Source organism: Fomitopsis serialis (genome assembly GCF_022376445.1).
Source record: "Fomitopsis serialis strain Sig1Antser10 chromosome Unknown B0H18scaffold_18, whole genome shotgun sequence".
Lineage (NCBI taxonomy): Eukaryota > Fungi > Basidiomycota > Agaricomycetes > Polyporales > Fomitopsidaceae > Fomitopsis > Fomitopsis serialis.
In genome coordinates, this window is record NW_025954978.1 from 246,945 (window position 1) to 273,487 (window position 26,543).

The window sequence follows — 26,543 nt, forward strand, 5'->3', positions numbered from 1 at the left end:
ATGCCGACTCACATCATCTGCATAAGCATTCTACTCTCTTCGTGCATGACCTAGAACCAAAGTTCAGTAGCTATCACGAGGTGGGCGGGGACCGCTGTTCCCGGACACGTCCAAGCCCGGGCAGCAGTCTGAAGAGCAAACCTGTGAATGAAGGGATATGTATATGTACACAAGACCCTTACGACTCGCAGAAGTTACGTGAGCGTTCGGGGAAGCTGCAAACAACGGAGCAGCTGGACTGTGACGTGACCAGTGCAGTGTACAAGACAGCCACGGCGCGGCCGTCGCGCAATCTGGAGATCTGGCGGTTGTGGCAACATTGATCCCGATGCCCGACGGCGCATGGCGCCGCCACACTTTACGATTGCCGACGCTCAGACGGCCGCGACGGTAAGTTCGACTCGACGTGACAGAACGGCGAGCGACCGACGGTGGATGTAAGATCAATGGAAGCCTTCCTACGACAACGCACGCCCACAATGACCAATACAGCTTGTATACTCTATTTGCACAGCTTCTTCCTCGTCTCTGCAACCTCTTCGTTGCGTAGTACGAGCCGGGATGGCGAGTCTGCGAGATGAGGTAGACGTTTGAGTTGTTTCCTGAGTACTTGCCGGGGTGAGTGGACATTCTGGTCAAGGGAGTCGGTTGACGAGAGTCCATGATACAGGATCCAAGTCTGTCCTGAACAGGGTGCGGAAGGGATTGCACCCAGGATCTTGTTCACGCCGAGTGGTGAACAGTCCGACGGACTTGGACAGATTGCACATAACTGGTCGGTGTGTCATGCAGCGACGAGCCTGCTGGAGTGCAGAACAGCCATGTATTCGGCTTTACCGCACCGAGAAGGACTGTATCGGTTCACCAGGTTGTCAGCTTCGAGCGCGAACTCAGTGTGGAGAACGATGAACGTACATTGGTGAGTGCTCCGCCCAGTGAAGTGTATAAGAGACGGCTCATAATAGCACGAATCCAGGAGGATGCGAAGGCCCCATGTACTGGTCATGCCAGGCAGACCGCTGCACCACAACTGATATTCTCGTCGTCCCGGCCCAGACGGACGCATGTCCCGACGAAGGAGGCGTTGGTCGAGGGAAGGAAGAGCGCGCGATGCCCGACACGCAGCAACCTCGCCGTGCCCGGTTTCCTCTTCTGGTGGTGCTTCTTCCCCATTACCTAACATTCGCTCAAAGACGACCCCTGATATCCTCGCCCAAACGTCCGCTCTTCCGGCGGCAGAATGGCGATAACAATCTCTCACGGAGCCAATTTCCTAATTCTCACTGTGGGTCCACATGCCGAGTATGGACAGCCAGAACCCATCCAGGCGCTTCCGCACGCGTCCCGCATCCCATCCTCCACCACCACAGGCCCCCGCCGACCCTCCCGCAGGCCCGAATCGCCAGGATAGCTCTGGGTCGGATTCCGGCTCATTTGGCGGGCAGGGCGCTGCTCGGCAGCCACGCGTCCCCAGGAGCCGCAGCATGGCCAGGGTGTCACGGGCGCTAGCGCATTCGCTCAAAATACGGGCTTCAACGACGTCGGGCGGGCGACAACGCTTACGCCACAATCCGGGCTCATAGTGCTCAATATGGAGGCGCAGGGCCTTTCGGTTCCGCTCAGGGTCCTCAATTTGTGCAGGAAGGTGGTCACGGCCAGCTTCAGTATGCGTTCGCGGGCTATGGTGTGCCTGCGCCATCTCTGTCGCCCTCTACGGGCTCGCCGCAGGTAAGGACTACTCCGGCCTTATCAGATCATTGTATTCCTGAACTCATTGCATTTCAGCCGACCGGCAACACGAGCAGCGACTCGAGCAGCCCCCCTGGCTCGGCCGGGAGCCAGCTGAGCCAACATAGCGGCGGCATGGGCCCAGGAGCCCCCGGACGTGTTTCATGCCCCCGGCGTCGCAGGGCACGCGCACAGGGCGCATGGCCCGCAGATCGGTACCGAAGGACACGTCCAGGGTGTGTATAACGCGTCGCCACAGTCGTTCAGTCCCGAGCCTCCGTATGGCGCATATATCCGTCACGGCGGACTGGAGCAGGCGGGGTACGGGAATGTGGCGCATGGAATGGCGGGTGATGCCTCGCAGCGTCCTCCGGCGCATCGGTTCGTGTCGACAGGCATCGTTGCGGGCCCGCCGTCGCAAAACACGCCGCGCCACATCCATGGCAGAGACCAATTCGTGCACCCACATGCACCCTCGCACCTGCAGACGCCCCAACTCGATCTGCGCACTCACCAGCTGTCCCGTGAAGACAGTCCGGTGCATTATGGAGGGCCTCAGCAGCCGTATGGTGTGCCGATCCTGCAACCACCGTTTATGGACGCGGGGAGCGTGCAGCAGCCCCAGCCGCCTCTGACCCACATCGCTGCGGCTAACCTGGGCGAGAACCTGACGCTGGACATGCTCTCCGACTCTGCTATTCCTGGGGAGAAGCCAACTACCCGTACCCGACGCTGATCAAGGCGGCTATTCTGGGGAGCCCGCGCAAGGCGCTGACGCTGCAGGGGATATACAAGGCTCTCGAGGATAGGTTCGATGGTTCAGGAGTAACAGGAACGATAAGGCTTGGCAGGTGGGTTCCGTTCAGTCATCGTATTCACACCCAGGAACTGATGAACGCGACGCAGAACTCGATCCGGCATAACCTCTCTCTGAACAAGATGTTCCGCAGGCTGGCGAAACCGATCACTGAACCGGGCAAGGGCAGCTACTGGACGGTAGACTTTGCTGCTGGCGAGGGCAACAAGCGCGAGCGGAAGCGTACCAAACGCGCTGGTATGGCCGAGCAGGCGCGCCGCGCAATGGAGGGCGACGCTCCCTCTTCGTCGCATCAGGACAACAGCGTCAGCAGCGGGGAAGAAAGCGACGTGCCGGGACACAGCTTCCCTCCCGCGCCGTACCTCGGCAGACCGATCTATCAGGAGCCTTCTATCGACCCTGCGCTGCTCACCCAGGGCCACGCAATCGGACAGGGCCGCATGTCCCCTCAGAGGAGCCCCAGACTGAGCCCCGCACCGTACGCCCGCCCAGCGTTCCCCATGTCGGTCCCTGCGTCGGCCATCCAGGACCCGCGCGTCGCTGCGCTCGGCCAGTTCTCTATGCGCCCAGGCCAGACTGCCACGTTCGGAAACGCGACTTTCGGTGGCCCGCAGGGCTTGGACCCGTGGGAGGCCTCCTTTTTGGCGGGCCCTATGGGACCGCCTACCTGGGGCACACAGGCTTCCGCTCCGCCGACGTTCGAAGTCCCGTTCTCGCCTGCTGGCCCTGCTCCCAGCGTTGGATACCAGCCGCAGATGCCTGCCCATACCACCAGGGGCCATGCGGTGCGTGCTGTGACGGCGAGCCCCGCTGTAGCGACGGCTGGTCCTTCCCGCGCGTCGGCGGGTGCCCCGTCTAATGCGCCCGTCTATCATCATGGTTCTCTCGCCGTCTCCGCCGAAACAGTGGGCTCTGCGGCGGGCACGAGCTCGAGCTCTGCTTCCGAGGCTGGGAGCGCGCGCAGTGGCAACGTCGGGGGAGCTAGCGTCCCCCAGGTGTACAGGCACAGCAGCAGCTCTTCTTCGTCGCAGTCATCCTAGGGAAGCTTTCTCGATAGACCAGTCCTTGGAGTCCTGTGCGGCGTGTTGCGGAGGACTCACCGTTCGGACACACCATGCGCGCAAATCTCGTTCCATTTTCCCGTCAAGCCAAGTCACTATGCACGTCAAGTTTCGCTTTGAACAGTCACGTTTCGTCAAGATAACCCGCAAACATCGCTATCGTCGTTCAAGTCCCCATGCTATCTCGCTTTCCTGTCTCGCAAGTCTTAGTATCCATAAACACAACCCCGCTTTCGATCAGTGCTCTCGTACGTAACCGTGGTTCGCTCATTCCCGAGCCTGAGTGCTCCCTTGCGACCCACGCATAGGAGGAACCGCTCACACCCACATAGACGGCGGTTCCCGCGTTGGGAAGCTTGTCGTGCTCCACAACCCCTTATATTTTATAGTCAGTGTTCGTTGTACGAACACGCCGTCGAAGATTTCCTCGCTGTCTTGCTACCATATTGACCCCCTGCTCTCGTACACAGAAAACCCAAACGTATCGAATGGACCTGCCACGTTTCGTCTGTCATCCATGCTGTTGCAAGTTGTCGCGTTTGGAGTCCGCTGTGTAGCGTTGTGGTGCCGGAGTTTTGTATATTTAGTTTGCATGTAACGTAGTTTCAGCCCGAAGCACAAGGCCGAGTTTCGCATGCGCGGTTGTGAGCCTTACCAGCGTCGGGCGCTTGTGCGATCTATCCCGGCGCCTAGGCTAAGGCTACGCATCCCTTGGTGGTATTCTAAGCGAAGCGAGGCACGAGCGTCGCGTAGAAGTGAGTCTACGCATGCAGGAGGAGATTTAGGCGCGCATCGCTCTCCTCTGCGCGCCCACTCGGACGACCGCTCTCGAAGGCTCCGCGGCCGCTACGCCCTTCGAATAGCTCTCGTTTTCTTCCACTAAGACTACACCACTTGTAGCTTACAGGAAGGGGACTATGGTACAACCTTCGCTCATCAATCCCGATGGCGACGAAGAGCCGGGTTATGTGAGCAACGACCAAATGATTGTACCACTCACAAATGCGTGGAGGATGGTCAACACAGAGTCGTAGTCTCTGTCTCGCAAGCTTGTCCGACATGAACATCCAGCTGAGCGAGCAGCGGTTGCCATTGTGGACTGTCCGACTCCGAGTCCTTCGACCGCCGCCCAGTGCTCCGTCACCAGCGCTCTCGCTCACTGGTCGCCGGGCGGGACCAACCCGCTGAGTTTCTTTCATGCTGCACGCAACACGCTTACAATGGCTCGCGTCGGCACGAGCATCGCTAGCTCGTGTCATGCACACGCGAGTCAGGCTGGAGGCAACATGCTTACACTGGACGCAGTATGCTTCACTGGCTCGTGTCAGCACGAGCTCATAGCCAGCGAGTGTCACACACGAGTCAGGCTGGACGCAGCAGGCTTATACTGGCTCGCGTCAGCACGAGCTCATAGCCAGCGAGTGTCACACCGGGTCAGGCTGGACGCAGTATGCTTACACCGGCTCGTGTCAGCACGAGCTCATAGCCAGCGAGTGTCACACACGGGTCGGGCTGGACGCAGCACGCTTACACTGGCTCGTGTCGGCACGAGCATAACACGCTCGTGTCATTCACTGCACACGAGTCAGGAGCATGCAGCAGCAGCATGCTTACACTGGCACTGGCTCGTGTCGGCACGAGCGTAACGAACTCGTGTCATCCACTGCACACGAGTCAGGCTGGACACACCGGGTTCGATGAGCACGACGCGGCACTGCTCCTCCTAGGGTCAGCGGAGCGATGTTTGCTTCGCGGCGCCCATCCGGCGGGACTCTGCGAACCGGTTGATCAGCAATACGGGTCATTGGCGTCGTCAGTGTTGGACACTGACTCACAGAGCATGTACGACGAGGCTCGTCGGCTTCTGGACTGGGGGTAACGGCTTCGCCGCAACGCGCCGCCGTACTCGACGTCTTCATATTGGGTATCGCGGCTCACCCGTTGCCCCTCAGGTCCAGGCACACTCTTCGAGTCGGGCAGCCCTGCGGGCTGCGCCCCACACCGCCAATCATTCCCCTCTCGCTCTCTTGCAACTGACCATCCAAGCTCACTCAGTAATAATGAGGCGGGCTGCTGGTACGCCTCGCTTCACACGTGACCGTCATATCCGCCACGCCGGTCATCGTATCCCAGTGCATAGATATACCATCCTACTGCCAGGCTACTGCCCGCCTACGCTAGGTGGTTGTTTCTCCTACATGTACGAAGCCCTCCGAGGGCAGCGAAGAGAGTGGATGACTGATTTTGAGTGAGCCCGACCAGTCGACTGTCGTGCTGTGGACCGTGACTTTGCCCGAGTCGCGACCCTAAATTCCCGGGGATCCCTAACCAAACTCATCGGCACATCAGGACCGCAGAAGAGGCCGCAGAAGGCAGAGAACAACGTCGACGACGCGCGCACCAAAGCCGATCTATGGCCGACCAGTGCGGGCGTTGGGGGCGAGGAGGTTGCGTGCGCGCCCCATCGCATGACTCGCGCGCCCACAAAATGCAGCAGGCAGAACCGCTCACCAGCACCCCCATCCGATGCCCTCCCTCGGCGACCAGCTGAGCGCGGCCCTCCAGTCGCGCGACGAGCGGCTCATCCGGCGGCGGCTGTCCGACGCGCAGGCCGACGCGGGCCTCGCCGACTTCTGCACGAACGACTACCTCTCCCTCGCCGCGTCCCCCGTCCTCCGCGCACGCTTCCTCGCCGCCCTCGCCGCCGCCCCCCACGTCCTCGGCTCCGGCGGCTCGCGCCTCCTCGTCAACGGCCCCGCGCACGCCGCCCTCGAGGCCCGCCTCGCCCGCCTCTTCGCCGCCCCCGCCGCCCTCCTCTTCAACTCCGGCTTCGACGCGAACGTCGGCCTCTTCTCCGCCATCCCGCAGCCCCGCGACGCGCTCCTCTTTGACGAGCACATCCACGCCTCCGTGCACGACGGCATGCGCGCGTCGCGCGTCGCCCCCGCCATGCGCAGGGCCTTCGCGCACAACTCCGTCGCCGCGCTGCGCGACGTCCTCGCGCGCCTGGTCGCGGAGCACCCCGACCTGCAGACGGGCGCGCGGAGCGCGTTCCTCGCCGTCGAGTCGCTCTACAGCATGGACGGGACCGTCTGCCCCCTGACGGAGATGGTCGAGGCCATGGAGGAGCTCCTACCGTGCGGGAACGGCTACGTCGTCGTCGACGAGGCGCATGCGACGGGGATATACGGGCCGCAGGGGCGCGGGCTCGTCGCGCTGCTCGGCCTGGAGCACCGCGTGCTCGCGCGGCTGCACACGTTCGGGAAGGCGTTGGCGGGGACTGGAGGTGCGCCCCGCGTTCCTGCCCGTGCTCTCGCTCACACTGACGCCCCGCAGCCGTCCTGCTCACGACGCCGCTCATCCGGGACTACCTCCTCAACTACGCCCGCTCGCTGATCTACACGACCTCGCTAAGCTACGCGAACATCATCTCCGTCGACTGCTCCTTCGACCTCCTCGAGGACGGCACAGCAGCCCGGGTGCGTCTCCCTCGCACGCATCCTCGTTCCATGGACACTGACACGCCCACCAGCTCGCCCACCAGCTTTCCGCCCTCGTCTCGCACTTCCTCACTCTCCTCCGCCCGCGCCTCCACACGATCCCGCTCTCCCTCCTCGCCCTCCCGCCACACCTCGCACACGCACCGAGCCCCTCCGCGCCGCTCCACCGCACGCTGCCCTCGCCGATCATCCCGCTCCTCACGCCCTACCCGCGCCCGCTCTCCGCGCACCTCCGCGCCCTCGGCCTCAACGCGCGCCCGATCACATGGCCGACCGTGCCCAAGGGCCGCGAGCGCGTGCGCGTGTGCTTGCATGCGGGGAACTCGAGGGAGGAGGTGGAGAGGCTCGTGGCTGGGATGGTCGAGTGGGCGGAGAGGTGGCAGAGGGAGAATGGTGGGGCTGGGGAACAGATAGTGGGTGGTGGGCAAGTCGCAGCGAAGTTATGAGGGATAGATGGAAAGGAGGCAGTGGAAGGACGGCCTACAGCCCAGCATGGCGCGAAAATAGCTGAAGCCCGTCAGTCTTGAAGGGCTTCGATCTCCTGTGCGCTGGTCTGCAGGAACTCTTCGTACGAGTCTTGATAGCCAGCTACGGTCCGCACCAGTCAACACCGCAGTCCCAGCCTCAAGCACAAAACGGGACGCACCAGGAGTCTTAGCGAGGGCACGGTAGCGCGCGATGACCTCCCTGTTGTGCTCGATGGCGGCGAGCTGCGCTGTTTGATTGTACCTACGTCGCACGAAACGATGGCGTCCGTCAATTGAGTGCGCCGAGGAGACGGGGAAGGGCGTTCACCTGAGACGTGCACGACGTGCGGGATGTAGCGCTGCCCGTCGATCGCCGTGAGCAGCGACACGCCCGCCCAGGCGATGCGGTGCGGGTCGCGCGCGACGCGGATGATGCACACGTGCGTCCGCGGCGAGTAGTACTTCACTGTGCGGCGGGTCTAGCTGGCGTGGAGGCAGGGGAGGAGTGGGCACGCACCGGTGAGCGACGCGCCGACCGCGCCCCAGCCCGTGTCCCCGAAGTGCGTGAGCACGCTCTGCTTGAGCGCGGCCCAGATCTGCTTGCCGCTCGTCTCGCCGTCGCGGCGCTGAGTCGCCTTGTGTGGGCGGGGCGGGCCCTGGGCCGGGGAGCGCGCAGGGGATGAACTCGACGAGGATCCAGCGGTTCTACAGGGGGTGCCATTCAGAGACGGAGGGGTTCGATGTGTGTGGGAGGCCTACTTTGAAGCGGACCATGGCGCACGGTCGTTACAGAGTGCTAGTGTCTTGGGTTCCAGTTGGGCTGAGAGGTTTATGCACGGTGCGTGAGGGGCTGTGAGGCGAGGTGCAGGTTGGGTGCGAGGTTATGGACGATCGAGTCTGGCCAGGGACGCGGCGGTGGCGCGCAGGGTTGTCGTCCTGTTTTGGCAAGCGCTGTGGTTGAGGGGCCTCAAGATAGGAGAGCGACTGCGCACCGGGGAACACTCGCGTGATCATCGATGCAGCTGGATGTGTGTGTAGAGTCATATATCTTATAAATGAGACAGATACAACCATACAGGGCGTTCAGTATTGTCCTTCAAGTGAGGTCGGAAGGGAGCCTTGGTGCGCTCGAAATGGGTCTCACGACCGCGTTCAGATAGGCCGGTGGTTGTGTGCGTGCCGTAGAAGCCCCGCGAACCGGCTGTGGTACCATTAGCCAATATCTACTTACTGTGCGTCTGGTCTCCGCATGCATCCAGCCTTCGAAACAGTGATGACTGTCAGTCGCCGTCGGATCGCCGAAGTAGTGCTGGCACCCAGTCACAGGATGGCCTCATTCCAGTCGACTATGTAGTAACACTGTAGATATATGCACGTTACATACAGCAAAGCTAAGCATCTACACAACATTGCTACATGTCAGCCCGTCATTGACCAAGCAAACGACAGCACAGCACAGCAAGTACAACAGACGAGATGACGGTTCGGATAGTGATGTGGTGCGGTTTCATGAAAGCAAGGGTGGCATAGCAAGACAGGGAGGGATCACCGACGTTGTAATCGTACACCGAACGCAGACTGGACTATAAAATATAGGGTGGGTCGGACAGCGATCTGCGCCCCGTGGCAGAACCGGATGTTCAAAGTTGAACGGTTCCTCCACGAGACAGGAGAGCTTCGTAGACTATCGAGAGAGCGGTTGTCGAAAACAAGTGTATGACAGCTGGGCATTGGGAGACACGAAAGCGAGATAGCATGAGACGGACGAAAGTGGATCAGCGATTTGTTTGCAATTTATCTTGACAAAACTTGGGATGCATAGGGACTTGACTTGACGGAGAACAAAACTTGTGCATGGGTTGCCTGAGCGAGGAGTCCTCCGCGACATGTCGCTCTGACACGCCGCGCAGGACTCCAAGGACGGGTCAATCGAGGAAGCTTCCCTAGGATGACTGCGACGAAGAAGAGCTGCTGCTGTGCCTGTACGCCTGAGAGACGCTAGTTCCCGCGAGGTTGCCACTGCGCGCGCTCCCAGCGTCGGAAGTAGAGCTCGACCTGGTGCCCGCCGCAGAGGCCACTGTTTCGGCGGAGACAGCGAGGGAGCCATGATGGTAGACGGGCGCATGAGACTGGGCACCCGCCGCGGCACGAGAAGGACCAGCCGCCATGCTTTCTCTGGCGGCGCGACCAGGCATCTGTGGTTGGTATCCGACATTGGAAGCCGGGCCAGCAGGCGAGAACGGGTCTTCGAACGCCGGTGGAGCGCAAACCTGTGTTCCCCAGGTAGGCGGTCCCATCGGGCCTGCCATGAAGGAGGCCTCCCATGGGTCAAAGCCCTGAGAGCCTTGGCTGAATGCAGACTGACCGACAGTCGGGTTTCCGAATGCGGCGGTCTGGCCGGGACGCATAGAGAACTGACCGAGCGCAGCGACGCGCGGGTCCTGCACGGCCGGCGCAGGGACCGACATGGGGAACGCTGGGCGGGCGTACGGTGCGGGGCTCAGTCTGGGCCTCCTCTGAGGGGACATGCGGCCCTGGGTGAGCAGCGCAGGGTCGATAGAAGGCTCCTGATAGATCGGTCTGCCGAGTACGGCGCGGAGGGAAGCTGTGTCCCGGCACGTCACTTTCTTCCCCGCTGCTAATGCTGTTGTCCTGGTGCGACGAAGAGGGAGCGTCGCCCTCCATTGCGCGGCGCGCCTGCTCGGCCATACCAGCGCGCTTCGTGCGCTTCCGCTCGCGCTTGTTGCCCTCGCCAGCAGCAAAGTCTACCGTCCAGTAGCTGCCCTTGCCCGGTTCAGTGATCGGTTTCGCCAGCCTGCGGAACATCTTGTTCAGAGAGAGGTTATGCCGGATCGAGTTCTGCGTCGCGTTCATCAGTTCCTGGGTGTGAATACGATGACTGAACGGAACCCACCTGCCAAGCCTTATCGTTCCTGTTACTCCTGAACCATTCGAACCTATCCTCGAGAGCCTTGTATATCCCCTGCAGCGTCAGCGCCTTGCGCGGGCTCCCCAGAATAGCCGCCTTGATCAGCGTCGGGTACGGGTAGTTGGGCTTCTCCCCAGGAATAGCAGAGTCGGAGAGCATGTCCAGCGTCAGGTTCTCGCCCAGGTTAGCCGCAGCGATGTGGGTCAGAGGCGGCTGGGGCTGCTGCACGCTCCCCGCGTCCATAAACGGTGGTTGCAGGATCGGCACACCATACGGCTGCTGAGGCCCTCCATAATGCACCGGACTGTCTTCACGGGACAGCTGGTGAGTGCGCAGATCGAGTTGGGGCGTCTGCAGGTGCGAGGGTGCATGTGGGTGCACGAATTGGTCTCTGCCATGGATGTGGCGCGGCGTGTTTTGCGACGGCGGGCCCGCAACGATGCCTGTCGACACGAACCGATGCGCCGGAGGACGCCGCGAGGCATCACCCGCCATTCCATGCGCCACATTCCCGTACCCCGCCTGCTCCAGTCCGCCGTGACGGATATATGCGCCATACGGAGGCTCGGGACTGAACGACTGTGGCGACGCGTTATACACACCCTGGACGTGTCCTTCGGTACCGATCTGCGGCCATGCGCCCTGTGCGCGTGCCCTGCGACGCCGGGGGCATGAAACACGTCCTGGGGGCTCCTGGGCCCTATGCCGCCGCTATGTTGGCTCAGCTGGCTCCCGGCCGAGCCAGGGGGGCTGCTCGAGTCGCTGCTCGTGTTGCCGGTCGGCTGAAATGCAATGAGTTCAAGAATACAACGATCTGATAAGGCCGGAGTAGTCCTTACCTGCGGCGAGCCCGTAGAGGGTGACAGAGATGGCGCAGGCACACCATAGCCCGCGAACGCATACTGAAGCTGGCCGTGACCACCTTCCTGCACAAATTGAGGACCCTGAGCGGAACCGAAAGGCCCTGCGCCTCCATATTGAGCACTATGAGCCCGGATTGTGGCGTAAGCGTTGTCGCCCCGCCCGACGTCGTTGAAGCCCGGATTTTGAGCGAATGCGCTAGCGCCCGTGACACCCTGGCCATGCTGAGGCTCCTGGGGCGCGGGGCTGCCGAGCAGCGCCCTGCCCGCCAAATGAGCCGGAATCCGACCCAGAGCTATCCTGGCGATTCGGGCCTGCGGGAGGGTCGGCGGGGGCCTGTGGTGGTGGAGGATGGGATGCGGGACGCGTGCGGAAGCGCCTGGATGGGTTCTGGCTGTCCATACTCGGCATGTGGACCCACAGTGAGAATTAGGAAATTGGCTCCGTGAGAGATTGTTATCGCCATTCTGCCGCCGGAAGAGCGGACGGTTTGGGCGAGGATATCAGGGGTCGTCTTTGAGCGAATGTTAGGTAATGGGGAAGAAGCACCACCAGAAGGGAAACGGGCACGGCGAGGTTGCTGCGTGTCGGGCATCGCGCGCTCTTCCTTCCCTCGACCAACGCCTCCTTCGTCGGACATGCGTCCGTCTGGGCCGGGACGACGAGAATATCAGTTGTGGTGCAGCGGTCTGCCTGGCATGACCAGTACATGGGGCCTTCGCATCCTCCTGGATTCGTGCTATTATGAGCCGTCTCTTACACTGGGGGGGAGCACTCACCAACGTATGTTCGTCGTTCTCCATACTGAGCTCCCGCTCGAAGCTGACATTTTGGTGACAGTAACGCCGCCTTCATCGGTGGAGTGTGCAGCGGACTCGGGGTCGCACCCATGGCCTTTCGAATTGTAGCCTCCGAGTCCTTGCATGATGCACCGCACAGATAAATGCACTCTGTTCACCTCGTCGACCCGTTCACTCCTCGGCATGGACGGGACCAGAGCCCAAAGCTTTCGTGTCTGCGCCGTATTCCAAATAAGGAACGGACTTTGACCCTGTGCCAAGGTTCCTCGTTAACCGCGTCACCTCTCCTGCAATTCCACTCACCAACCCAGGTTCGCGGAGACGGGAATAACCACCGTCGCCCTTCACCGGAGTGTCCTACAGAGTTGAAGAAGTTGTAAAGAGTCAAGCTGTGCGCATAGAGTGCACCCGCTTGTGTGGGTCATTGTGGGCGTGCGTTGTCACTGCGGCTGCAATAAGGCTTCCAATTTCGGGCCCTTCTGGTGGGCCGCTCGCCGTTGTGCTGCACAAAGTCGAATGGCATGATACTGTCGCCGCAGTGTCGGCGATCGTAGATCGCGACCGGCGTCGCGGCGCGCGTCGGGATCAATGACCAGATCGCCAGATCGCATGGCCCGCTCAGCGCCTGCAGGCCCGCCACCTCCATAATATCGAGCATAAGTGAATTTACCACTTTACCACGCGAGTTATATGCGGTATCTTTCTTTCGTAGAACTGCGAAGTGAGCTGTGCTCTGGATTTGTAGGGCCCCGACCCGTCCTCGACCAAATGGCCGTCACACACACGATCCTTAGAGCGCGTCACAAACACTCGGATTCCGTGAGGCTTCATGGCATGACAAGGCACAATTCCCGAATTCCGCCGCACGTAGACGGTGGTGTATCTGAGGTAGTGGTACTACAGGTGCGATTGGAGAAGGGAGAAAATGATGCTGTAGGGGCCACGGTCGTCAATCTTCACGTTCCGGGAAGTGAGCATTTCAGTTGAGAAGGTGATTGTCCGAGCCATGTTTCTGCGAATGTAGCGTATCTTGAGTGAGTTTGCTAGTCACCGATACTGGATGCGACAGGAAGAATCTTGAGCGGGATGCGTTCCGTACGTCCATCGATTTGTTTCGTCACAAATAGAACGCCAGAGCATCCAGGCCGTGTACATCCCGAGGTCTCCAGCTGATAGAGCTCAGAGGGCTGGTGGCGAGTCCAACATATATCGCAAAGGAAGTAGTAAACTGCGTGTTGGCCGGGGTCCAAGCCTAGTCGCCGACAGACGTCAGGAAGGGTACGCGCCATCGCGTCCAGTCCTTGCAATTCGACACCGGGGCGCTTTGATAACGCAACGAGTGTCCGGTGAAGGCTGTCGAGCATGAACTGGGCTTCCTTGAGTGAGATATGGTGGAAGGTCGCTGCGAGGTACACGTCGATGTACACGTCGCGAATGATGGGGTCCTCGGTGAACGTGGGCGGTGCCTCCTCGGAAAGGCAATGCGTATTCTTGAAGCTATCATCCTGGAGACGTTCGCGCGAGGCATCCATGCGACTGTCTTCCGTTCGACGTGGCCTTGCGTCAGCACCACGGCCGCCAACTAGATCTTCCATTTCCTGGTCTTGCTCCTGCCGGTGTTGGGGCAAGTCGGCCTGAGCATAGGGGTCACCGTCACGATCTTTCAGAGAAGTCGAGCGAGGAGACAGTGCGCCCTCACTGACAGCTGTTAAAGCACATCGTCCGGAGGCGTCGGAGTCGGTTGCCGTGACGCGTAGCTGGTCTGAAAGAGACCGCAGACGACGAGGGAACTCCTTATATCAGACGTCGGGTGACGAGAAGACGATGCTATAGAGTCCACAAGCCGGCAGTCGTAAACGGGTTATAGGCTCTCTTTCGCTCTGGGTATAGCAAGCGAGTAGAGTTCGACGTGCTAACGTTCCCTAAACTCCCGCCGGCAGCGAGATTCTGCGTCGTGAGCTGTCTGGAGTGCCTCTGATCCGCAATGAAAAGCTGCGTACCGTATCGCGACATCCCCGTTAGGCGTGCGTGCTATGATTTTGGTCTTCTGTCGCCGCCACGGCAAGGGGCAGTCCTCTGGAACGCCAGCGCTGCCCGCACCTCTCTCCGCGAAGCAGCGTTTCGGCGCGCTCCTCCTTATGGTATTTAACATGGGATATGATGTTCGCTCTTGTCTGAAGACCATTGTTTTAAAATCAGCCTGCAAATCGTGCAAGCCAGGGACAAATCTGTCTCCAGGCCAAGTGGCAAGTCGGTGCACGCACGTCGATTTCGCTATGGCGCGGGCCAGCGACGGCTCGGACGGGGTCGATTTCGCACTGGCTTTGGGCATTCCACGAGACCTATTGATGCAGTATCTTGAGAGGCAACGGTGTACGGAGGCGGAGATGCCAATGAGCTGAGTGTATGCGCTCGAGTGTGCCAGAGCTCCTAGTGCTTCACAGTGCGGTTCAAGTGCCGGAACTGCCAGTGGTGCGTGCGCGGTGCGCGTTGACGTATCGTGACTACCGTCACGTGGTCGTAGCACTGGCGAGCGCCGAGCGGTCTAATACTTACAGTCCTCGACTCACAGCACACTCCCACTTCGTAGCTGCCCATTACTTGCTGTTGTACATCCAGCACCTCTACACCCCCTCGGTATTTCCGTCTTTCTGTACCTCCGAAGATGTCCGAGGAAGAGAAGCGCAACCTGGTCACCAAGGAGGACAAGGACGCGGAGAGCGACACATCCGACGCGGAGAGCGTGGAAGACGACGAGCCTACAGAGGACGACGTTAAGCCCTTGCCCACGCAGCGCTCCTCGCCGTGGCGGCGGCTCGCACTCATCACCTTCCTCCTCTTATCCCTCTGGCTTGTGTGGGCCGTCCGCAAGCACGCCAACCGGCCGAAGATCATCTACGCTGAGCGGTGAGGACGCGAAGCCTCGCCTGCGTGCTATATGTACTGAGTCGTCGCCTAGGTACTCGGCAGAGTACAAGTACAGACCGGCGGCGAGTCCGATCCTCACTGAAATCCTGAAGGACGGGCGGACCCGCCTGAGGGGAGCGGTGCCGACCAATAAGTGAAGAGAGAACTTGGGTCTGACGTTGTGGTTCTGAGGTATGCTTCTCATCGCAGGAGGACAAACAATGTCTGAGGTTATCCCCAGGAGCGTTCGCGGAATACTCGGACTAGTACTTTCATTGCTCTCATTGTGCGCTTTCGTCGTCATCTTATTCTATGCTCGAGTCCGTCTTTTCCCCACTGCCTGTAAGCTTTGTACGGTTCTTATGGACCATGAAATGTTCTGACACAATTATTCCAGACATAGCTAAACTCACCCTTTACTGCTGGGACTCGATCGAGATCTCGTAATACCAGTCCATCTGCTCAAGTATATTGACCGATCTACATGACATTCAGTGCATCTAGTGAGCTGCTGCGAGCGGAAACATATGCGACGTCTATGCCGAGGGCGGTGGGCATGCATCTCTTATCAGAGCCCAATGCTGATGTGCAAGGGGCGCAGTGTTGAGCTTCAAGCGGGCGACTTCGAATTCGACGCCCAGATCATCGTGGAGGATGCGGTTCGTACGTTTTTATGGAGTGCTTATAGCGTGTGTACCAGGATACTTCTACCAAGTGCAAGGCGAGACCCCTGCAGCCATACGGACGAATTGAATACCCCATGACCATTGGCGCTCACTCAGAACACCTCCATGTCCACACTACCTTCAGACTCCCGCTTCACACCCATTCCATCCCCACCGGCCCTCCTCCACACCATGTCCCTCACCCCCAAATCCGCCTCGCGTACCCGAAGAATTCGCTCCAAACGCTCCGCCATCTCCTGCCTGGTTCCGCCTACGACGATCTGCGCATCGTACGCCGCGTGCGCGGCGAGATTCCGCCGGAGCGCTGGCACGGAGAGGTCCGCGCATGCGCCGGGCTCGGCGATGAGCGGCGGCTCAGGGTGCAGCATGTACCTGCGGTGCATACCTGACGAGTCCGTTCGTCAGCCGTTTCTCTCAGTCTCGGACGGTAGAAGACGGCGAAGACGTACTGTCGAGGTACTCCTCGCACTCGCGTGGAACCTCGATGTCGAGGCCATACTCCGCATCTCGGTCTGTGATGCCCCTCGCGAGGCGGCGCAGCCCAAGCATGCGCACACCGGTGTCGAAGACCGAGAGGTAGGACAGCTTGGGGAGGGCGAGCAGCGCGGAGACGACATCATCGTCGATGGCGGCGTTCAGTGCGATGTCGAGCTCGGAGAGTGTCCGGCGGAGCGCGACGAGGTGATATACGCTATTACATCCTGTGAGTCAATCGATGATGCAGGGAGATGTATGTGGTGCGTACGCCTCGTTGCTGATTCCTGTGTTGCTAAGCCAGAGCCGGGACAGACGCGGGAGGTGGTGTATGTAGGTCATGTCGAAGTCTTGTAGGGATGCGTCGCTGAGGCTGAGCTCGCTCAAGAAGAGGAAGCTATTCGGCTTGCGGAAGACTGCCGCAAACTGAGTTAGGTATGTTCGATGAAAGCACCCTCAAGGCATGCACCTGGCAGCAGCTCCCTCGCCCCGAAGTTGAGGCCCTCCGCATCCATGAGCGACGCGGTGAGATCGAGGCAATCGATTTCGGACATGCGGAGCATCTCTAGGACTCGCGCGTTCAGGTGCCCTGCCAAATCGCAAACACTTTGGTCAGACAAGCCACTGCATTGCTACGGCGGAAGAGGACAACACGAACCATCAACGGCGAGAAGCTCCGCTATATGCTGGTGAGAATTCACGTTGAGTGCCCGTAGTCGCTCCTTAAGCCTGATGCCGGGGAGTAGCGCGTCGAGACGCGTCGTGAGCGCGTTCATGCTGCGAGGAGTCTCCGCGCCGACTGGAGGACCGTATAACTCGTCTACAGCACATCATATACGTGGGCAACACGCGCCATTGCCATTGTACCTCCGTCAGCGTCGATGGGATGCAGCATATACGCACCTTCCAGTGCCCGGATCTTTCTCTCCAGCTCGAACGTCGTCGGCCGCCGGTCCGCGTCGGAGTACCCATAGCTGAGTGGCGCATATGGCGAGTACAGAGCGTCCACGGATTCTCTGAAGTACTTGAGCTTCTCCCCCCTAGCGCTGAGTTCGAAGGAGCTCTCGTTGACGCTCTGGTACGATTTCTCTCTTTTCGGGGGCGCGAGCATATCACTGAAGGTTCCCGGGGGGGAAGGCCTCCTGCGCTTTGCTTTGAGTCCAGGAGGGATGTCTTGCAGGCCGCGGCGTGGTGCAGGGGTGCTGTGATCACAGAAGTATCCAGAGAATTTGAGATTAGCCTGGGAGACGTCGGGGCTGTCGAGGACTCGAGGCACGGCCCTGTAGAGTAGTTCTTGGAGTTCGGCTTCGTCCAGGGACTTGTCGAGACATTCGGCGAAAGAAGGCAGGCAGTCGCCCGGAGTGCGAGAGTAGGGAGGTGGGTCCGCATGGATTTCGTGTCGGAGGTTTTGCAGGAAAGCGATTGCGTCGAGAGCGGGGCAGTAGAACGGGTTCTTCTCATCTACCACAGGTTGTTGAGGGCGCATATTGAAAGCGAAAAGGGAAGGATCGAAAAAGCGAGAAAAACGGCGGCAGAGGGAATGAATGCAGAGCGAGCAAAAAATGTGACGACTACGGAAGAGTGCTTGGTGAAAGAATGAATGAGCGGAGAACGAGAACAAGTCATGCCAAAGTCGACGGCCGGGAAGCTAATCAAGGACACCTTCCTTTTTGGGATCCTAGTGCAAATCCATCGAGATCCGTCGGCAGGACACTAGTAACGCACCGTAAGGTTGCGTAAGAAACTCGAGGTGGGTAACTTACCGGTAGGTAAGTAACTCCCCGACAGTGTAAGTTATTTACATATGTTTCTTACCGTAAGTTACTTGGGGTCACGTGATTAGGTGATCGCATCCAGGGCGCGCCGCGCTACGCGCGGCGACGTCTCAATATCTCAATAGTATGATTCTGGCATCCATGAAAATAAGTTCGCACCCCACCGTACCCCACCGCTGTTCACGCGTCTGGGGCATTTCATGCCGCACACAGCGCCCGCTTGTAGCGGTCACATCGGTTGGGCCCCGAGATCCTACTGTCCGATCCTTTCCTTTTCCGGGGTGCTACATCACTCCTGTGCTTCATCTCTGCGACACTCCTTGCCCCGTCTCGACGGACCTGTACGATCCTCGCGCCGCGCTACGACAGATAGCCATGTAAGCCTCAGCAATAAAATCGGACAGCCAGTCGTACCACACTGCAAAAAGAAATTCAATAACACAGACTCGAACCCGCGCGATGCAAAATAAGAAGTACACCATCAAACCACTCAGCCATAACACATATATACCAGCTGTGTTGGCATTATATAAGTATCCCAAATGGCTTGGTGGACGCTGCACCATCCTCCCTTCCAACTATTGTGTTTGATGCTCAATGAGGTGAATCAAATGTCCTCTTGGGACATCTAAGCATGAATCAGGGGAAACAATCACCAGGAACATCTGCCTTGCTCAAGACGAAGCGGAAGTGGTATCGGGACAAGCGTGACGGAGCGCACGAGCAATGTAGCACCCCTAAAAAGGAAAGGATCGGACGGTAGGATCTCGCGCCGGCCCAGCCAATGTGACCGCTACAAGCGGGCGCTCAAGGGCACTAAAGGTATGGGGTGCGCCGCATGAAATGGCCCAGACGTGTAGACGATGTGGTGGCTACAGTAATTGCACGGATGCATGGGTACGAGACAATGCCAGGCAAGAGACTGCGAGATATCTAGCACGTGACATTATTAACTTACACTTTCTTACATCTCTATTATTGGGCTCGGTAACTTACTAGTAATATACATGTAAAATACGTGTAAAAAACATACGTGTAATTTACAGGGCACTTTCATACGCTACCCTAACGCACCGGCAAGCTAGCCACCCGCCATACTAGTCCCGTGCTTATGGAAGGAATACGCGTACGTGACGTTGCAGGAGCACTGGGTGGGATGCGCCCGCTACGTCAGTACAAATCTCCCGCATTGTAAGCTTGGTGCTACGCTACTACTGGTGGTATACAATCTTCGTAGAAATACACTCTTCTCCATACAGTGTTGAGCCGCGTTCACCTTCGAATTGTTACGTCCACACAGCCAAAGATTTAGACGACGCCGTCGCTCCGGATGGCGCACTGTCCGAAGTCCCTCTTCGTCAAACCCTCTGGGTTCGGCCGGATGTCCTATGCATAATAGAACGTGTCACGGCTGGAACTCAACACATGGGTAGGACATACATTCTCGAAGATACCAAGCGGCAGCGCAAGGGTGACGCAGGCGTTCGGAGAGTCGACGATGGCACCGACGTGCGATTCGACGGGAGCGGCTGACAGCAAGAGGTCTAGCGTGCAAGGTCATTATGCGTCAGAACAGGCAAGACAAAGGGATCGACGGCGTTGGCCCGTAGTACAACGCAAGAGGTGAAGAGAAACGATATAATACGACACTCACAAGATTGTTCACGAGTATAGCCGAGCTGGAAGGTTACGTTCAGCTTTACTCGTTGCCACCCACAAGTCGCTCAGACCTACCTTCATGAGGTACGCGATACAGTTGAGTGCTGCTTGCTTGTAGGCGACAGTACTAAAGACGTCATCTCGCATATGAGCTCTGATATATGGCCGAATTAGAAGATGTACGTACGCATCCATGTCATACTGCTTTCCGTCACCATCTATGCAAGCCGTCAGCCACGCGCGACACCGGTGCAGACAGGAGTGGACGCACGGAGATCAACACTGATACCCTCGAAGACTAGCTGAGCTGAGTAGAGAGGGTCGACAGGCGAGGGCTGCACCGGAGCACATGAGGTAAGGTGCTGTACACGAACATCAGCGGAATGCACGCACCATGAAGATGGGCTGCTTCATAGCGAACTTCTCGACGCCACCCTTGATGATGTCGTTTGCAGAGTGATGATGCCTGCCTGTATACGGTAGGATGCCAATGACGTGCCCAACAGAGGTATCTTGATCAGTCTACGCACTCTATTGAATCAGCAACAACGCACCATCTCGATGGCGCCGCAGAACGACATCTTGTAAGAGTGTAAGTAAACGCCACGTATCGACACGCCCATTCCAGTGTCCGCTCACCTCGCCCTGTTGTCACGGGGTTACATCAGCTAGAGCGCTCTGCGTACGAAGGGAGGGAATAGTTACTACTCACGTCACCCTGCGAAAAATGCAGATCGCCAACGGAGAGGTTCGCACCCTCGACGAACACAGGGAAGTAGCATCGCGATCCCTTGGACAGGTTCTTGATCTGAAAGGCGGCAACTCCTCAGTACCAAGCCACCATACACGGAATTATACTGAAGGGGACCCAGTAACAAGGATATTCGAACTCGACTCACATCACAATTCCCGCCATGCTCCCTGCCCGGGATCGTCCTCGCGCCCTCGGTATAGATCCTCTCCCGCACGTCATCAGGCAGGTCCTGCCCGACGTACGCGCCCACCTTGTTCGGGAGCAGAGCGACCGCGGGCACCGCACCGGGGTGCGCATCGACCAAGGCGGCCTCGCGCTGATTCCAGGTGGCGAGCAGCTCCGCGGAGGGCGCCGTGCCAATCAGGCCGGGGTGCGAGACTCCTGCGAAGCGCACGCCGGGGATGTGCCGCGAGGACGCGTACACGCCGTGGAAGTCCCAAACTGCCTTGGCGGCTTTGCTTTGGAACTCGCGGGCTGCGGGGTGAGAGGACGGACTGAGTGTGAGGAGGCGACAGCGCGGAGAGGGGGGAGGCGACGTACCGAAGAGCCCACCGCCGTTCTCGAGCTCGAAGATGCCGGTGTAGCCCCAGGGCATCTTCTCGAATGGGGTGACTGAGACCGTGGTCAGAATATTGAACGCCGTCAGTACGGGGAAGGGACTTCACCGTCTAGGATGTCAACCACAAGGCAGTCGCCGGGCTCTGCGCCTTCGACAGCGATAGGGCCGGAGAGGTTGTGAATCTTCGTCAGGTCAACATTCCTGATGTCATCGGAGGCTGACGAACGTATTTAGTCAAATACACTGCATTCAACTGTACGAATACTCACAGTCGTTGTTGCCGATCTGCGCGCCCGTCCAGTCTGTTCGAAAAGGTGAGTGCTCATTGCTCGAGTGATATGATAAGTGGAGTAGAGAGATGAGAGATGACATACCGATACACTCGAGTTTGAAGACTTGACCGGGCTTCACAGTAGCGTATGCAGGGATATCAGGGCTACATTCAATCGAATATCAGCACTGGTCAAGTTCGGGAAAGATCGCAAATACGCACTGCCAGCGGTTGTGGAGGCCCTGATAGACAGCCGGATGAGTATTCGTAGTGCAAGCCAAGTCAATACGTACCTTCTGTTCCGGTGCCGGACTGCGTGCGACGACATGCGTTCAGCGCGTGCGCTCTTCAGAACTTGTCGAAAGACTTACATGAAAGGGTCGATCTATAGAAACAAATCATCGATCGATCGGTGGGCCTAGCACGGATGTGAGAGCGCTTACCGGAATGATCGTGGGGTGCGGCACGGAGTTCGCTGCTGTGGCCATACTGCAAGCTATTGCTGTCGCGCTCGCCCGGTGAACGTGGATAGGATTCGAAGCAAAGTGGGAACACGGTCGCGGGCTCAGCTGCACGCCCCCGCCGGGCGTTTTATCTGCGGAGCAGCAGCCCCTGCAAGACGATAAGACAGCGGGAAGGCGGCGGTCCGAATCTTCTCCCACTGTATCGCTCGTCCCGATAGACATTCAAAGCGCTGAACGCGATAACAACCGGTAAGAATGCCAGTGAAAAGCCGGCGCTGTGTATGTACCTAGAAAGGAGCAAGCTCGACCATCAGTCATGGATTGCACAGACGAAAGTTTTGGCAATCTTGTGCCCAGTGTCAGACATTGTAATAGCTTTCTGGCTCAGGTTGCATTGATGTGTTACGGCATTCGTGTGAAGAACAATGCCCATTCATATGTTTGGATCATCAACTGACCAGCAGCACAATGACGAGACTCGGAGTATTAATATGGACGAACACCACTCCGCTCTTGGGAGGCATTGATCAGGGGATAGCCTCCTATCCTAGTATCCCGTAGGCAGACCCCAAACACGACCTTGTTGACTCGTGTATGGCTCCTGTCCGCAGAACAAGCAAGTTGCAGCTCGGGGATTGGCTGCAAAAGGAATAGCCTGAATGTGCAGTTGCAGCGGTTACAGTCGCCGCACTGCCCTGCAGGCGGAGACATACTGCGTTTGGGAGTACATTCGTCTTGACAGCGAAGCCATTAAATGTGTGACAGACTACGCACATAAGTATCCAAAACCGGTTGCTCCCAACGCTCCGAGTCAGTTCATGCGTTGGGTCATGAGGTGTAGATTACGCGGCATAGAATCGAGCTCCCGGCTGAGACCAGTACTGCAGTCGACCATGGTTCGCCAAGTATCCATGACTCTCAGTTGCAAATTGCATTCCACTCTTCGTCGAGGTTGTCGGCGTTGCGTAGCAGCTGCTAAAGGTCCAGCGAAAGTACAGTCGTGGATTCAGCCGCGGCGGGGATTCAGGTCAAAGAAAGGTCGAACATGTTGCCGGGTGATCCTTCAATTTGATTGGTTGAACGCGTCTCACGTGATCATTACGCGTATCTTATCGGGCGGAATTAATCTGGAATTCTGAACGCGTCTGAGTCCCACCATTCTCAGTGCTCTATTATATATATAACCATGACTTCCCGTGCACTGGCTCAGACGCGTCCCCGACAACATCCTCCCCTTCTTCCGCACAAGTGGATCTCGAACGATGTCGCAGACGTACACGGCATTCTTCTATGGCACACTCCTCCACCCAGCCATCCTTCGACGTGTTATCGGACATGAAGGACAGAAGTTGGAGATATGTCCTGCTTTGCTACTGGTGAGCAGCTGCTGCAGATACATCTGCGAGACGTACTTGACTCGAGGATGCAGGACTATACCCGTCACCGTATCAAGGTGTGCGCCCGCACCGCTACGCTGCTACCCGGCCGGTGACTGATGTGTCCGCGCACATAGCGCGCAGACTATCCTGCCGTACTGCCTTACAGCAGGTCCCGAGAACTCTACGAACATGACTTGGCCCCGGAGGAGCGCGTAGTCCGTGGTACGCTCGTCAAGGGCCTCGAGGAAGCCGACATTGGGCTATTGGACACGTTCGAAGGCGACGTACGTCCGACATGTTCCACCTTTCCCTTGCTCGTATCCTTAGACATTCCCAGGAGTATACGCGCGAGAATGTCTCCGCGTACCCTATCGGCTCCTTCATTCCGCTCTCCTCGCCCGAAAGTTCAGCAGCAGCACCCCTCGGCACACCCCCGCCGCTCCCTCCGCTCGACACGCTCAACGCGCCCATCCCAGCGCAGACTTACATCTGGGCGCAATCCCTCTTAGATCTCTCCCCCACAATATGGGAGTACGCCGACTTCGTGCGAGACAGTGCGCACAAGTGGGTCGGCGCAGCGGCGGAGGCCAACGCGGATTACGTGGAGGTTGACCGCCGCAGGGCAATGAATGGGAACATCGCGGGAGTGGAGGTGACAAGCATCGTGGCAGAGAAGGATTGAGTGCAGTTCGCAGGGCGCCTGAGCAGTCTCCCGCTTTCCTGGGTCAATATCAATTTTTGAACAACTTGCTAACCTGCACATACATCTGCGTCTTCTATGCCTCGTCCTACGCACATGCGTGCAGCTTGATGTGGCAGTGAAGTGTAGACACCGCGCGAAACTGAGCATTACACCATCCTCATACAATGAAAACGGTGTATTGCTCAGTCTCAGCGTAGGATCCCAGTCGAACCTTTGAGCACGAGATCAGGAGGGAGGCACATCCTTGCACTGCGACCCAGTGTATTTATTGTTTTGCTGCTTGGAAACTGCAGCATCCGAGTCAAAATCTGCTGCTGAACGATTCTGTCAGATACTCGAACTTGATGTGCTTGCTGATGTGATTGCTTTACTTATTCGAAATGGATCTCAGTACAGTGTTTTACTTAAATGGGTACAGGAGTCTTACCCGGTATCCCCGTGAGCCTATAGGGACATCCGAGAAGCTGACCACCACAACAAACATACTTACGTGACATGTAACGACACGCATATCCGTCTGTGCTGACCTTGCGTCTTCCTGTATTGTCGCAGTGTCGGATAGCGCTCCATGTGGCCTTTCAAATCTAGTTATCCGGTGAAAGCCCTCGCTGAATTGAAGTCGCACTACGACTTCATCGTCGTTGGGGGTAAGTGGACACGCGCTTCCTCCAAGCTAATAGTCGCTCAAGTAATCCCACCACAGGCGGTACAGGCGGATGTCTCCTCGCGCGAAGACTCAGTGAGGACCCACGATTTTCAGTGCTGCTCGTGGAGCGGGGCGACGCCTCCAACTCGTACGTGCCATCTTGAGTCTCGTATCACAGTGCCGCCGCTCACCTCCACGACGCCCACAGGTTCCTCGACACCACGCCCCTTCTGTCAATGCACCACCTCTCCACCGGGAAACACAGCACAGTCTTCGACAGTGTTCCAGACTCGAGACTCGGGCGTTCCTGGACCCTCATTACAGGCCTTGGTCTAGGCGGCACTTCGCGCATCAACGCCAACATCTACACGTGCGGCGTCCCCGCTCAGTATAATGCCTGGCATGCGCAGGGCCGGGATGGCTGGTCTTACGATGAGATGAAGCCGTATTTCATGAGGTCGCAGAACTGGACCGGGCCGGTGCCTCAGGAGGACCATGGCGTAGATGGTACTATCATTCCACTGGCGCTAATGAGAATGCTGATGGGCTCTGCAGGTCCCCTGGATGTACGATCATTCGAAGCATACACGCATGGATGTTCGCTGAGGTGCGAAGTATACTTGGCCCACCCATCTTCGTAAGTTGACGTTGTCGCTCAAGGGCTGCAGAGGCGGCAAGGAAGATCGGATTCAGGCAGACCGTCGACGTGAATTCACCCTTCGAGCCCAGCACGGGCGTTAACAAGGTGCAGTACACGCTCGACGCAAGCGGCCGACGACACTCGTCCTTCCGCGCATTCCTGCCGGCGGACGTCGTCGCGAACCGACCGAACCTCCATGTCTGCTGCGGCGTCATCGCTACGAAGCTAGAAATTTCAAATGGCAACGACAATACCCTCAGCGCAGAGGCAGTGGAGTTGCAGAGATTTTCCGGGGGTAGTGCTAAGCGTGTCATTACCGCTCGGAGAGAGATTGTACTCTGTTGTGGCGCGTTGCGCACACCCCAGTTGCTTTTGTTAAGGTTCGTCGCAGCAATATGTACTGTGTCCAGATTGCGGAATGCTGAGACGTACCAGTGGTGTAGGTCCGCAGGAGCATCTACGCGAAGTCGGCATTCCAGTGGTCAAGCATGCCCCCGGAGTCGGAAACCACTTGGTGCGTGCTGTCTGAACGCGACCGAATCTACACTCGCTAATTGATTCCCACATTGGCAGCAAGATCACATTCTCGTGCAGTCGTCTTTCAACTGCCCGATGGCAGATTCACTCTACTCCGTATTCCGACAGCCACTCACCCTTCTGCGGGAGCTCTACAACTATCTCCGACACGGCACCGGCGCACTTCAGTGTTTCATGGTCGAGACAGAGATCTTCAGTCTCTCGAGTGTAATTTCCGCCGACGGCACGCCCACTGCGCTGTCTGCAGAGCAGCAGGATCCATACAGCCCTGACAATGTGCCCGACATCTGTGTAATGATAGTGAGTGACGCGTCAATGGCCTGTAAGTTGTATGCTCACCCACTTCAGTCTACCGTCGGTGATCCCAGGAGACCAGGCACGGACCACTTGAAGGGCACCATGGGCATCGACGCCGGACTCATGCTTGCGAAGTCGACGGGTCACCTCCGCCTACGCTCTCGCGACCCACGAGCACAACCCATCTGCGACATGCGGTACGCGACATCCCCAGACGACCGCAAGGCTCTGCGCGCGGCCCTCCGCGTCACTGCGGCCATGGCTGAGCAGCTGCGTGTGGACGGCTACCCGCTGGAGGCCGTGCACGCCCCAGACACAACGAGCGACGTCGCGCTGGACGAGTACATCGACGAGAACGTGGAGACGATGTACCATTACTCGAGCACGTGTAGGATGGCCCCGGAGGAGGACGAGTGTCCTGGGGTCATTGATGACAAGCTCCGCGTCCATGGCATTCGGAAGCTGCGAATAGCGGACGCGAGCGTGTTCCCGAACTGTCCTGCTGCTCATCCGCAGGCTGTCGTGTATGCATTTGCTGGGAAGTGTGCTGATCTCATGCTCAGATCATGATGGTATTCTGTCATGACGCCAACTGGGTGTACGACTCGGAAGCCAGGTCATCCCGTCGG

At 58.5% G+C, this 26,543-nt stretch overlaps 12 protein-coding genes across 12 annotated transcripts; 5 read left to right on the top strand and 7 right to left on the bottom strand.

Moving 5' to 3' along the window:
• Nucleotides 1–2,445: 2,445 nt before the first annotated feature.
• On the top strand, nt 2,446–2,739 carry B0H18DRAFT_843587 (uncharacterized protein; the record flags this gene model as incomplete). Its single annotated transcript, XM_048039522.1, has 2 exons — nt 2,446–2,553; nt 2,614–2,739. Coding segments are annotated over 2 exons (234 nt in total), but the record flags the coding sequence as incomplete, so codon positions are not given.
• A 3,384-nt stretch (nt 2,740–6,123) lies between these two features.
• On the top strand, nt 6,124–7,921 carry B0H18DRAFT_995132 (pyridoxal phosphate-dependent transferase). Its single transcript, XM_048045304.1, has 3 exons — nt 6,124–6,892; nt 6,943–7,085; nt 7,139–7,921. Exons 1-3 carry the CDS (start codon nt 6,133–6,135, stop codon nt 7,550–7,552), a joined length of 1,317 nt encoding a protein of 438 aa, XP_047895766.1. The 5' UTR covers nt 6,124–6,132; the 3' UTR covers nt 7,553–7,921.
• Nucleotides 7,624–8,347, bottom strand: B0H18DRAFT_1083985 (uncharacterized protein; the record flags this gene model as incomplete). The annotated part of the gene is made up of 5 exons (XM_048031727.1): nt 7,624–7,694; nt 7,753–7,821; nt 7,902–8,039; nt 8,091–8,199; nt 8,333–8,347. 5 exons carry the CDS (start codon nt 8,345–8,347, stop codon nt 7,624–7,626), a joined length of 402 nt encoding a protein of 133 aa, XP_047895767.1.
• Nucleotides 8,348–9,339: 992 nt separating this feature from the next.
• B0H18DRAFT_161144 (uncharacterized protein) lies at nt 9,340–10,458 on the bottom strand. The gene has a single exon (XM_048036924.1). The coding sequence runs from the start codon at nt 10,099–10,101 to the stop codon at nt 9,517–9,519; it is 585 nt and encodes a 194-aa protein (XP_047895768.1). The 5' UTR covers nt 10,102–10,458; the 3' UTR covers nt 9,340–9,516.
• Nucleotides 10,337–10,679, bottom strand: B0H18DRAFT_826820 (uncharacterized protein; the record flags this gene model as incomplete). The annotated part of the gene is made up of 2 exons (XM_048039354.1): nt 10,337–10,432; nt 10,488–10,679. Coding segments are annotated over 2 exons (288 nt in total), but the record flags the coding sequence as incomplete, so codon positions are not given.
• Nucleotides 10,680–13,206: 2,527 nt separating this feature from the next.
• Nucleotides 13,207–13,695, bottom strand: B0H18DRAFT_1117141 (uncharacterized protein; the record flags this gene model as incomplete). The annotated part of the gene is made up of 1 exon (XM_048033533.1): nt 13,207–13,695. One exon carries the CDS (start codon nt 13,693–13,695, stop codon nt 13,207–13,209), a length of 489 nt encoding a protein of 162 aa, XP_047895770.1.
• A 1,022-nt stretch (nt 13,696–14,717) lies between these two features.
• On the top strand, nt 14,718–15,412 carry B0H18DRAFT_995140 (uncharacterized protein). The gene is made up of 3 exons (XM_048045305.1): nt 14,718–15,070; nt 15,123–15,262; nt 15,312–15,412. The coding sequence occupies exons 1-2, from the start codon at nt 14,829–14,831 to the stop codon at nt 15,226–15,228; spliced, it is 348 nt and encodes a 115-aa protein (XP_047895771.1). The 5' UTR covers nt 14,718–14,828; the 3' UTR covers nt 15,229–15,262; nt 15,312–15,412.
• B0H18DRAFT_1083986 (uncharacterized protein) lies at nt 15,376–16,784 on the bottom strand (the record flags this gene model as incomplete). The annotated part of the gene is made up of 5 exons (XM_048031728.1): nt 15,376–15,417; nt 15,927–16,141; nt 16,206–16,447; nt 16,502–16,646; nt 16,700–16,784. The coding sequence occupies 5 exons, from the start codon at nt 16,782–16,784 to the stop codon at nt 15,376–15,378; spliced, it is 729 nt and encodes a 242-aa protein (XP_047895772.1).
• B0H18DRAFT_995145 (uncharacterized protein) lies at nt 16,425–17,714 on the bottom strand. Its single transcript, XM_048045306.1, has 3 exons — nt 16,977–17,714; nt 16,502–16,919; nt 16,425–16,447 (listed from the first exon to the last, which is right to left on the bottom strand). Exons 1-2 carry the CDS (start codon nt 17,689–17,691, stop codon nt 16,891–16,893), a joined length of 744 nt encoding a protein of 247 aa, XP_047895773.1. The 5' UTR covers nt 17,692–17,714; the 3' UTR covers nt 16,425–16,447; nt 16,502–16,890.
• Nucleotides 17,715–19,120: 1,406 nt separating this feature from the next.
• Nucleotides 19,121–21,736, bottom strand: B0H18DRAFT_1147534 (Acetamidase/Formamidase; the record flags this gene model as incomplete). The annotated part of the gene is made up of 16 exons (XM_048035705.1): nt 19,121–19,391; nt 19,446–19,549; nt 19,660–19,684; nt 19,740–19,791; nt 19,852–19,882; nt 19,936–19,999; nt 20,058–20,134; nt 20,212–20,245; nt 20,377–20,472; nt 20,564–20,892; nt 20,959–21,030; nt 21,084–21,194; nt 21,247–21,279; nt 21,352–21,413; nt 21,471–21,490; nt 21,692–21,736. 16 exons carry the CDS (start codon nt 21,734–21,736, stop codon nt 19,314–19,316), a joined length of 1,233 nt encoding a protein of 410 aa, XP_047895774.1. The 3' UTR covers nt 19,121–19,313.
• Nucleotides 21,737–22,864: 1,128 nt separating this feature from the next.
• Nucleotides 22,865–23,876, top strand: B0H18DRAFT_995151 (uncharacterized protein). Its single transcript, XM_048045307.1, has 4 exons — nt 22,865–23,088; nt 23,142–23,165; nt 23,226–23,375; nt 23,429–23,876. The coding sequence occupies exons 1-4, from the start codon at nt 22,975–22,977 to the stop codon at nt 23,771–23,773; spliced, it is 633 nt and encodes a 210-aa protein (XP_047895775.1). The 5' UTR covers nt 22,865–22,974; the 3' UTR covers nt 23,774–23,876.
• Nucleotides 23,877–24,267: 391 nt separating this feature from the next.
• B0H18DRAFT_1209583 (GMC oxidoreductase-domain-containing protein) lies at nt 24,268–26,484 on the top strand (the record flags this gene model as incomplete). The annotated part of the gene is made up of 8 exons (XM_048036321.1): nt 24,268–24,441; nt 24,498–24,588; nt 24,649–24,947; nt 24,996–25,047; nt 25,101–25,460; nt 25,516–25,594; nt 25,654–25,917; nt 25,966–26,484. The coding sequence occupies exons 1-8, from the start codon at nt 24,363–24,365 to the stop codon at nt 26,482–26,484; spliced, it is 1,743 nt and encodes a 580-aa protein (XP_047895776.1). The 5' UTR covers nt 24,268–24,362.
• Between the last annotated feature and the right edge of the window lie 59 nt (nt 26,485–26,543).